Raw genomic sequence first — 12101 nt, 5'->3', positions numbered from 1 at the left:
CAGGCATGATGGGCAGAATGGCCTCCTTCTGTGTTGTATCCTGCTATGATACAGCCAGCAAGAGTGTTCAGAACTTGTAATAGTTTGCTGCACAATGTTGCTTTACAAAAAGGATTACTACTTCCTGCACTGTTGGAGGTACTGTCTTTTGGATGAGACGCTAAACCGAGGTCCCATTTGTCCTCTTACGTGGACTTAAAAGATCCTATGACACAATTTGAAGAAGAATAAGAAAGTTCTTCCACTGTCCGAGCCAATACTTATCCTTCAAACTTCGAAAAGTGGTTGTTCCTTCTCCAGTTGCATTTCTTTGTCACTGGCTGTGTGAAACCTTTTCCTTTACAAGAAGAAAACACAGTGATGAAGAAGTCTGACTTCTCATCACCCAGGTGTCTGCATCCATCCCATGATAATGATACTTGGTGGTGCTGGCTCCCTTTAAACAACTTTCCTTCAAGACGAACACAACCCACTTCTGGCGGGTAATGTGAGTTTAGACAGTGGTGTAGAATTTACAAGGTGTATTATTGGTTTCAGAGATTTCCTGTGAATAGTGCAGACTTCCTTTCACCCAGTTAATGACACAGATTGGGCATGATAGGTATGTGGGAAGGGACATGGCTGTATCATTCTTACAGGATGTGCATGGGGAATAGTGCCTTCACTTACCTTGGTGAACCATGTGTGTGGTCATTAAAACATCTTTCTGCACTTTATGATGGTCATAGGATGCTGGAAGTTGCACTAACTGCCTCTGCTACCTCCCTCTATAATGATTGTACCATCTTCTTATGGGACTTCCTGTCCTCCATTCCCAGGATGCCTTCCCTTTTTGTCCTCCATTCCACAGTAAAATATCCTCCAATGCATCAGAAAAATTGGGGGCTCTTCCTGCTGCTACATCCCGATGCTTCTCCTCCTTCAGTCATTCTTGCAGTCTTTCAGTTCTTGTGGCCTGGTTCCAGAATGGACAAAACGTGTTGGCCCTTTAATCAGCTGCAGCTTTTTAAATGTCACAGAACAACTTGTATCCTCCCCACCCCCCACCCCACATATCCCGGTGGCAGAAAACCAATGACCAGCAGTTTTAACAATGTAAACCCGCCTGCGTACATAATAAGACAAACTCCAGAAAATTTCAGCAGGTTAGTGGCCGGGTCATGTGGCCAGACAGCAGTCCCTTCATGCTGCTAACCCAACAATCAAAGGAAAATCCAATTCATCATGTTCACTGTCTCCAAACGCATGTAGATCAAAGGCACTTTCAAAGCACTTTCAAATGTGGTGAAGAACAACGAGCTTCTTTTTTTGTTTTCAGGATGTGAATGATGAGGACACATTTTTTGCCCATCCCTAGTTGCCCTGAGAAGATGGACTGGGGATCGATAGAGGAGGTGGGGAGAATGTTCATCTTTATTGTGTTCACCCGACCTAGAATTTATACAGATTTTACGAGGTATTGAGTAGGAAGCATGAGTTTAGATAAATGAAAGAGTTCTTTGTTGTTATCAGTACGCGTGCTGTTTGACAAATGTATCATTGTTCAATGTAAGTATGTGATACAGCTGTGATTAGCCAACTTAATTGCACTAAATGTCATATTGGAAAGTTAAATAAAAGTAATATAATAGTGTTACTAGACTAGAAAGATGCTGTGTTGTTGTATCAGTCTATTAATTTCAGGGGTGTAGGCAGCAAATTTAAAGTTGTTCACACTCCTTCCAAATGTGATTTCATCCTGCTTCTCAGACGTAACTCCGGCAAGAGACTGATGGAACCCTTCACAAAATGCCGCAAAGCCGATGGGCCAGATCTCCAATGTTTCTGAGAGTTTTCCGCTTGTCTTGGAATTGGCACAACATTTTTCTGCGTCTAACAAGATAAATGATGACCAGGGATGGAGCCAGGGATGAGGTCTTTATAAGCTCCCTCAGGCTCCAGTGGGATGTGACATATCAGTGGAGGTCGGTATGCCGAGTGAGTGCACACTGAATGTACCTATTTCTCAGGCACATCACCAGGGATTTTCCCGAGGGATAGGCAGACACTTTTACCTGGAGCAGATGGAAGGACTGAAGTGAAATGTTACTGAGCTGGGAGTGATGTATACAAGCTTTTTGCTTCATTCTCCTGGGTCTCTGCTTGGTGCAGACCCAAATAAAGTGGACCATGTAGGTTAATCCAGCCCTCAGATTGGAGGATCTGAGAGGAGACTAGCAACAACCTTGTTCCCACCCCAGAAAGTTGCTTATTTTTTACTTTTCAGGTGCAGTTATTGGTATGTGATGGTGTCTGAGTCCATAATTTGTAGAAATCACAAGTTTGTACAGAAATAAGAAGAATTTATTATTTGACTCTAATCTATGAACAGTTATGATTCCTTAGTCCAGTAAGATATAACAGTTATACAGCAAAAATGTTTGAATGTTTATGTCTTCAGTTACAAGATTTCTACATCAATCGCTCAGGGTTGCTGTAACTTTTTCAGAATGGTTTAACAAAGAAGTTTGGTGCATTGTTCTTAAAGTGGTTGAATGTGTCGTCTCCAGCTATCAGCACCGTTGCAGGGAAAGAACGGGGTCTGTCTGGATCCTGAAAAATAGCAACAGTAAACATTAGCAATTAGTAAGCATATGTAACAGGAAGCTTGGTCAAATGTACATCACACAGTAACAGGAAGAGTGGGTATTTTGGGCCAATAGTGAATTATATTTGAATATTTATTTCTGCTTAGCGTGGCCAACTCTGATTAGCCTCATTACTGGAGGTTTGATCACATGACAGATTACCACGTATTGTTTTATCATGAGACATTTGCTGCATTTTTCAAATGTTACTGAATTTACCTTATAAAAACTGGTTCCCCTGTAAGTTTTCATGCTCCCTGTCCAACTTAGCGAACCTACTTTAACAATTGGCACATCTAGCTCATCTTTCGATTGATCCATTACAGTATCTAACTGCATCTTGAATGATACCAGTTTTTAATTCCAATATCCTACCTGGAACACCATTCCAAGTATTTCTCATTGCATTCGAGACAGTTTCCTAGAACAATACGTCGTGGAACCAACCCAAGGCCCAACTATCTTCAGCTGCTTCATCAATGACCTTCCCTCCAACATAAGGTCAGAAATGGGGACGTTTGCTGATGATTGCACAGTATTCAGTTCCATTCGCAACCCCTCAGATAATGAAGCAGTCCGAGCCCGCATGCAGCAAGACCTGGACAACATCCAGGCTTGGGCTGATGAGTGGCAAGTAACATTCACGCCAGACAAGTGCCAGGTAATGACCATATCCAACAAGAGAGAGTCTAACCACCTCCCCTTGACATTCAACGGCATTACCATCGCTGAATCCCCCACCATCAACATCCTGGGGGTCACCATTGACCAGAAACTTAACTGGACCAGCCATATAAATACTGTGGCGACAAGAGCAGGTCAGAGGCTGGGTATTCTGTGGCGAGTGACTCACCTCCTGACTCCCCAAAGCCTTTCCACCATCTACAAGTCACAAGTCAGGAGTATGATGGAATACTCTCCACTTGCTTGGATGAGTGCAGCTCCAACAACATTCAAGAAGCTCGACACCATCCAAGACAAAGCAGCCCGCTTGATTGGCACCCCATCCACCACCCTAAACATTCACACTTCACCACCAGCGCACAGTGGCTGCAGTGTGTACCATCCACAGGATACACTGCAGCAACTCGCCAAGGCTTCTTCGACAGCACCTCCCAAACCCGCGACCTCTACCACCAAGAAGGACAAGAGCAGCAGGTACATGGGAATAACACCACCTGCACGTTCCCCTCCAAGTCACACACCATCCCGACTTGGAAATATATCGCCATTCCTTCATCGTTGCTGGGTCTAAATCCTGGAACTCCCTTCCTAACAGCGCTGTGGGAGAACCTTCACCACACGGACTGCAGCAGTTCAAGAAGGCGGCACACCACCACCTTGTCAAGGGCAATTAGTGATGAGCAATAAATGCCGGCCTCACCAGTGACACCCACATCCCTGAACGAATAATAAAAAACAAACAGGGAACAGGCTAGTTTAGATCTTGTCTTGTGTAATGAGACAGGGTTAATTAGTAATCTCATAGTAAGGATTCTCTGGGGAAGAGTGATCATAATATGATAGAATTTCACATTGAGTTTGAGAGTGACGTAGTTAAACCCGAAACTAAAGTTTTAAACTTAAACAAAGCCAATTACATAGGTATGAGTGGTGAGTTGGCTCAGGTTGATGGGAAATTAGATTAAAAGAAAAGACGGTAGATAAGCAATGGTGAACATTTAAAGAAATATTTCATAATTCTGAATGAATTGAGAAATAAAAACTCCACGGGAAAAGTTATCCATCTGTGGTTAACTAAAGAAGTTAAGGATAGTATTAGGATAAAAGAAGAGGCGTATAATGTTGCCAAGAAGAGTAGTAAGCCTGAGAATTGGGAGAATTTTAGAAAGCAGCAAAGGATGACCAAAAAAATTGACAAAGAGGGAGAAAATAGAATGAGAGTAAATTAGCAAGAAATATAAAAACAGATTGTAAGAGCTTCTACAAGTATATAAAAAGGAAGAGAATAGCGAAAGTAAATGTGGGTCCCTTAAAGGCTGAGACAGGAGAAATTACAATGGGGAATAAGGAAATGGCAGAGAAGTTGAAAAGATATTTTGTGTCTGTCTTCATGGTAGAGGACACAAAAAAATACCAAAAATAGTGGGGAACCAAGAACTTAAAGTAATTAATATTAGTAAGGAAAAAGTACTGGAGAAATTAATGGAACTAAAAGCCATCAAATCCCCTGGACCTAATGGCCTACATTCCAGAGTTCTAAAAGAGGTGGCTACAGAGATATTGGATGCATTGGTTGTGATCTTCCAAAATTCCCTAGATTCTAGAACAGTCCCAGTGGATTGGTAGCAAATGTAACACCGCTTTTCAAGAAAGGAGGGAGAGAGCAAACAGGGAACGACAGGCCAGTTAATCTGACATCAATCGTCGGGAAAATGCTGGAATCCATTATTAAGGAAGTGGTAACAGGGCACTTAGAAAATCATATTTTGATTCGTCAGAGTCAACATAGTTTTTTGAAAGGGAAATTGTGTTTGACAAATCTATTAGAGTTTTTTGAGGATGTAACTAGCAGGGTAGATAAAGGGGAACCAGTGGATGTAGTATGTTTGGATTTTCAAAAGGCATTCGATAAGGTGCCACACGAAAGGTTGTTACACAAGGTAAGGGTTCATGGGGTTGGGGGTAATATATCAGCATGGATAAAGGATTGGTTAACAGACAGAAAAGAGAAGAGGAATAAACGGGTCATTTTCAGGTTGGCAGACTGTACCAAGTGGGGTGCCGCAAGGATCAGTGCTTGGGCCTCAGCTATTTACAATCTATATCAATGATTTAGATGAAGGGACCGAGTGTTATGTATCCAAGTTTGCTGACGATACAAAGCCAGGTGGGAAAGTAAGCTGTGAGGAGGACATAAAGAGTCTGCAAAGGGATATAGACAGGTTAGGTGAGTGGGCAAGAAGATGGCAGATGGAGTATAATGTGGGGAAATGTGAGGTTATTCACTTTGATAGGAAGGATAGAAAAACAGAATATTTTTTAAATGGTGAGAAACTATTAAATGTGGGTGTTCAGAGGAATTTGGGTGTCCTTGTACACGAAACACAGAACGTTAACATACAGGTACAGCAGGCAATTAGGAAAGCAAATGGTATGTTGGCCTTTATTGCAAGGGGGTTGGAGTACAAGAGTAATGAGGTCTTGCTGCAATTGTACAGGGCTTTGGTGAGACCACACCTGGAGTATTGTGTACAGTTTTGGTCTCCTTACCTAAGGAAGGATATACTTGCCTTAGAGGCAGTGCAACAAAAGTTCACTAGATTAATTCCTGGGATGAGAGGGTTGTCCTATGAGGAGAGATTGAGTGGAATGGATCTATACTCATTGGAGTTTCGAAGAATGAGAGGAGATCTTATTGAAACATACAAGATTCTGAGGGGACTCGATAGGGTAAATGCTGAGAGGATGTTACCCCTCATGGGGGAATCTAAAACTAGGAGGCATAGTCTCAGAATAAGGGGTCGCCCATTTAAGACAGAAATGAGGAGGAATTTCTTCTCCCGTGAATCTTTGGAATTCTTTACCCCAAAAAGCTGTGGAGGCTGAGTCATTGAATACATTCAAGGCTGAGTTATATAAATTTTTGATCAGCAAGGGAATCAAAGGATATGGGGAAAGGGCGGGAAAGTGGAGTTGAGGTAAAAATCAGACCAGCCATGATCTCATTAAATGGCGGAGCAGGCTCGAGGGGCCAAATGGCCTACTCCTGCTCCTATCTCTTATGGTCTTATGGTCTTATAAACAAATAAGATTCTGAGAGGGCTTGACAGGGCAGATGCTGAGAGATTGTATCCCCTGGCTGGACAGTCTAGCACTAGGGGGCATAGTCTCAGGATAAGGTGTCAGCCATTTAGGACTGAGATGAGGAGAAATTTCTTCACTCAGAGGGTTGTGAATCTCTGGAATTCTCTACCCAAGAGGGCTGTGGATGTTCAGTCGTTGACCATATTCAAGACTGAGATTGACAGATTTTTGGACACTAAGGGAATCAAAAGATATGGGGATAGAACGGGAAAGTGGATTGAGGTCGAAGATCAGCCATGATCTTAATGAATGGGGGAGCAGGCTCGAGGGGCCATATGGCCTACTCCTGCTCTTATTTCTTATGATCTATGTTCTTATGAAGAGGCACTCCCTGACTTTCGTGCTGAACTTACCTTTTATCGGTTTAGCCCCGGTTACTTGTGTATCTTAAGAGGTAGAGGGATTTGATTACTGAAGTTTTCATTGAATTTTCATCAGCAGCAGAGACAACATCCGAGCTGTGAAGGCAACTCTTCTGACATTTCAAAGTTGCAGTGCGTCTGCCTGTGGACATGAGCCTTCTATTGGGTTTTGAGCTTGGTGTGAAACTAGGGATTAACCCTACTTTAATGTAACTGTATATTTTAAGAGATTGGGTGTGTGATGGGCATCGCTCGCCCATCTGTTAGGGGGCGCGAACAGTTTGTTTTGCTGTGGTTCGGTTTGACGTCATTTGGAGGGCAGGCCTGGGTCCAGGTCCTGGTTGTGACCCGGGTGCTATTATGTGGGGTTTCTGGTTGGGCACTTGGTGGAGGCTCGAAGGTGTCTCTGGGTTTAACTGTTCCTGTGGAGTGTGTAAGGCCAACTTCTTGGCCTTGAGGAGGTAAAAGCAGCATGGGTGAATTCGTCTGCAACAACTACACCGGAAATGCCCCGGCTCCGCCTCCACCTTGGAGGTGGAGCCGGGGCAGGTAGGATGGTGTTAGGTGGGGGTTGAGATGATGGACTGCGGAACCGTGTAGGCACGGATCATGTGTTGAAAGTACTACTTACCTGGGTTGCCAGCAGCAGTCCTTGGGAGATCAACTGTCAATTGCAGGAGACTCCCAGTCAATCTGGGAGGGTCCGCAACCCTATTTCTGGTAAGAGATTTCAGGTAACTGTTATAAAGAAAATACAAAATGTTGAGATGTGCATGTTATTCACATTTATGCTTGGAGTGGAGTTAAATACTCACTTCAACGGGGTAGGCAGTGGTGGGGACATAGCGGATCACAAAGCCACATCTCCGTCTGTTTGATATGTTGGGTTCACTGAAGTGGACTGTCAAACCATCATGGACCTAAAACAAATTGAATAAAACAACAGGAAATAAGATTAAACACACAAGAAATTGATATATTTTCAGTCTAAATTATAATTTATTTTTAATTTCAGACTTCCACTTACAGACATTTCTCCTGCTTTGAGAGGACATTCAACAGCCTTCTCAGCTTCAACCAAATTCTTGGGAATTTCCTGATTTGATGTCAACATGTTCCCAGGAATAGCACCTGTTCCATGCTCCAGTAGCCCTAGCTTGTGGCTTCCTGCAAATATCATTGAGCACAATATCACCCCTCTAAGAAATATTTAGAATTCTTTTGCTTTAAAATGTGCCTTTGGATTAGAAAATTGCAAATGCCACTCTATTATTTAAAAAAGGAGGGTGGGAGAAACCAGGTAACTACAGACCAGTCAGTTTAGCATCAGTTATGGGGAAGTTACTGAAATCTATCATTACGGACAGAGCGACTGAGCACTTGAACAAGTACGAGCTGATCAAAGAGTCAGCATGGATTGAGAAGGGTAGGTTAAGTCTGACTATACTCGTTGAATTTTTTTCTGGAGGTCACCAGCATGGTGAATGACGAGGTGTCTATGGATGTTGTCTATATGGACGTTCAGAAGGCATTTGATAATGTTCTGCGCAAGAGATTATTAGCAAAAATGAATGCGCACGGAATTAGACGTAACCTTATGACATGAGTTAGTAATTGGTTGGGAGGTGGGACACAATGAGCAGTGATAAAGGGAACATTCTCTGATTGGCGGGATGTGACAAGTGGTCTTCCTCAGGGATCTGTTATTTTCACCATTTTTATATAAATGACTTGGATGAAGGAATGGACTGTTGTCTATCCAAGTTTGCAGATGACACTAAGTTAAAAGGCGCAGTAATTTGTGTAGATGAGAGCAGGAAGTAACAAAGGAACATAGACATAATAAGTGAGTGAGCAAAATTATGGCAGGTGGAGTTCAAAGTGGGGAAGTGTGAGGTCCACTTTGGATCCAAGAAAGACAAATCGGAATATTTTCTTAATGGTGAGAGACTAGGAACTGTGGAGGAGCAAAGGGATTTGGGTGACCATGTGCACAGATCATTAAAAGCTAGTGCGCAGGTACAAAAAATAATTTGAAAAGCTAATGGGATGTTGGCCTTTATCTCAAAGGGGTTGGAAAATTAAACTGAAGAAGTGATGCTTCAGTTGTACAGAGACTTGGTCTGACCCCATCTGGAGAACTGCATTCAGTTTTAGGCATCGAACCTCAGGAATATTGGCCTTGGAATTGGTATAGCACAGGTTCACCAGCATACCAGGGCTTAAAGGGTTAAATTATGAGGACAAAGTGTATAAACTTGGCTTGTGCTCCCTTGGCTTGAGAAGGTTGAGGGATGATCTAATTGACATCTTTAAAATTATAAAAGGTTTCAATACGGTAGATACAGAAAAACTATTTCCTCTGGTGGGGAAATCCAGAACAAGTGGAGTAAACTTAAAGTTGGAGCTCGGCCATTTGGGAGTGAAATCAGGAAGTACTTTTTCATACAAAGTGTAGTGGAAATCTGGAACTTTCTTTCCCAAAAGGCTGTGGATACTGGGTCAATTGAAATTTTCAGGTCTGAGATTGTTAGTTAAGGGTATCAAGGGATATGGAGCAAAGCAGGTAAATAGGGTTGAGATACAGATCAGCCATGATCTAAGTGACTGGCAGAACAGGCTTGATGGGCTAAATGGCCTTCTCGTGTTCCTATGTTCCCATGTGTGAGCCTAAAAAATGGAAAATATAAACAAAGCCACCAGTGCCTATAAATCTAACCTGGAATAACCTGCAGGACCCCGTTTTCTCTGTCAACGTCATCCAAAGCCAACCACACAGATGTTACAGGGCCTCCTTCAAAGCCCCAGTATCTGTAGATGAAGAACAGTATAAAGTTATGATTGATGAGGGTTAAGCATCAGTCACATTCAGAAGCATCTCCCAGTTTTGTGCTGTACTATAATACCTAACTCACCTGATGTCCTGATGCCAGGCTACATAGGGGGCTATGTTGTTTTCATGAGGGACATCAGAGGCTGGATACTTACAAATAAACCGGGAGTCAAGCAGTATGACATTAGGACCCAAAGCTGCAATGATGGTTTGGAGGACCAGGGGATGTGTGGCTAAATCCATCACCCACTTGTACTGTAAATGCACATTGTGAAGGTTGTACTGGGCATATACTTTACCTGGAACACACAGAGCAGAAGTAATCAAAAAAGAAAGTTAACTTAAGTTTTAAAGAAGTATTTTCTTATTGTAAGTACAATCATGACACCAGATGTTCATTGAAGATGCTGAATTAAATGTTGAGCCGCATTTCCAGACCTCATAGTGAACACATACTGTTGAGATATTCTTTAATGTTGTATATATAAGGGCCTTTTAATAACAGGTACACAAATCTTAACTTACCAAATTTATCCTCCAAGACTGAAAAATTCTGAGTCGTCAGTGCAAGCTCGTCCTTGTCTAGGACCCGGATTCCTGTAAGGTAGCCATTATTTTCGTAGGCCTTTTTCAGATCGTTTGCCTTGATCTCCATTATCGTAACTCATTTTGTTTTTCTACTGCTTCTTGGAGTTGTGTTGGTACTGATACTGGCTGGCTGTAAATTGTAACTTATATAGAAATCTCAGCAAGCTTGATTTGCATAAACTTGTTCTGCTTGTTCCTTGAACAGGGGCTCAACTAGTCAACTTGTTCTAACATTGAGCAACTTCTCCTTTGACTCCACTCACTTCCTCCAAATAAAAGATGTTGCTGTGGGAACACATATGGGTCCTAGCTATATCTGCCTTTTCGTGGAATACGTGGAACATTCTTTGTTCCAGTCCTACTCAGGTTTCTTCTCTCACCTCTTTTTCCAGTGCATTGATGACTGTGTTGGTGTCGTTTTTTGCTCTCACCCCGAATTTCCACCCCTTCCTCGCCTTCATACACTCCATCTCTGACTCTTCCCTTCCCTTCCTTGACTTATCTATCTCCATTTCTGGGTATAGACTGTCCATCAGTATTACTATAAGCACAGCGACCTTCATTACACTTCCTCCCACCCGGCTTCCTATAAGGACTCTATTCCATTCTCCCAGTTTCTCCGTCTCTGTTGCATCTATTCTGACGATGCCACCTTCCATACCAGTGCTTCCGATATGTCTTCCTTTTTCCTCAACTGAGGATTCCCCTCCACTATGGTTGACAGGGCCCTTGACCATGTCCGTCCCATTTCCCACACTTCTGCCATCACCTCTTCCCCTCCCTCCCAGAACCATGATAAGGTCCCCCTTGTCCTCACCTTCCACCCCACCAGCCTCCACATTCAACGTATCATCCTCTGCCATTTCCATCACCTCCAGCGCGATGCCACCACCAAACACATATTCCCCTCCCCTCCCCTTTCAGCATTCCGATGGGACTATTCCTTCTGCGACACCCTGGTCCACTCTTCCATCATCCCCAACTCCCGCTCCCCTTCACATGGCACCTTCTCATGCAAGCGCCCTTTCACGTCATCCTTCACGCCGTCCAGGCCCCCAAACACTCCTTCCAGATGAAACAGCAATTTACTTGTACTTCTTTCAACTTAGTACACTGTATTCGCTGCTCACAATGCGGTCTCCTCTACATTGAGGAGACCAAACGCAGATTGGGTGATCGCTTTGCTGAACACCTCTGTTTGGTCTGCAAAATGATCCTGAGCTTCCAGTCACTTGCCATTTTAATTCTCCACCCCAGTCCCACTCTGACCTCTCTGTCCTTGTCCTCCTGTTCCAATGAAGCTCAACAGAAGCTCAAGAAACAGCACATCTTTTTTCAATTAGGCACTTTACAACCTTCCGGCCTCAACATTGAGTTTAACAACTTCAGATCATAACCACTGCTCCCATTTTTTTTGGACGGTGATGCTGGTAATGGTTCTGCTGTTGCTATTTACAACTCCTCTAGATCCATATTTTGTTTCTTTACTTGCCCCATTACCACCATCATCCCTTTTGTCATTTAATCACTCCTGTCCTCCACCCTATCACAGACCTTCCCCTTTGTTCTTTCCTCCCCTTCCCCCTGTCTTTTTCCTGTCTCTGTACTTGCTTAAAAACTGTTAAATCTCTAACATCTTCCAGTTCTGATGAAAGGTCATTAACCTGAAACGTTAACTCTGTTTCTCTCTCCACAGATGTTGCCTGACCTGCTGAGTATTTCCAGCACTTTCAGTTTTTTTTCAGATTTTCAGCCTCCACAGTATTTTTTAGGAATTAATACTTCTTAACCCCACCTACATATTTCCTTCTCCTTTATTAGGACGTCAACATTTACATCACCGTCAACTAAGTTTTGCAATGT

At 42.9% G+C, this 12101-nt stretch overlaps 1 protein-coding gene across 1 annotated transcript; it reads right to left on the bottom strand.

Moving 5' to 3' along the window:
- Positions 1-2356: 2356 nt before the first annotated feature.
- LOC137332946 (phytanoyl-CoA dioxygenase domain-containing protein 1-like) lies at positions 2357-10986 on the bottom strand. Its single transcript, XM_067996992.1, has 6 exons — positions 10176-10986; positions 9733-9949; positions 9537-9628; positions 7845-7984; positions 7633-7737; positions 2357-2592 (listed from the first exon to the last, which is right to left on the bottom strand). The coding sequence occupies exons 1-6, from the start codon at positions 10303-10305 to the stop codon at positions 2485-2487; spliced, it is 792 nt and encodes a 263-aa protein (XP_067853093.1). The 5' UTR covers positions 10306-10986; the 3' UTR covers positions 2357-2484.
- Positions 10987-12101: the final 1115 nt, after the last annotated feature.

This window comes from Heptranchias perlo, chromosome 15 (assembly GCF_035084215.1).
Source record: "Heptranchias perlo isolate sHepPer1 chromosome 15, sHepPer1.hap1, whole genome shotgun sequence".
NCBI lineage: Eukaryota > Metazoa > Chordata > Chondrichthyes > Hexanchiformes > Hexanchidae > Heptranchias > Heptranchias perlo.
Note: the sequence above shows the minus strand (reverse complement) of the source record. Positions and strands in the feature narration are given on the sequence as shown.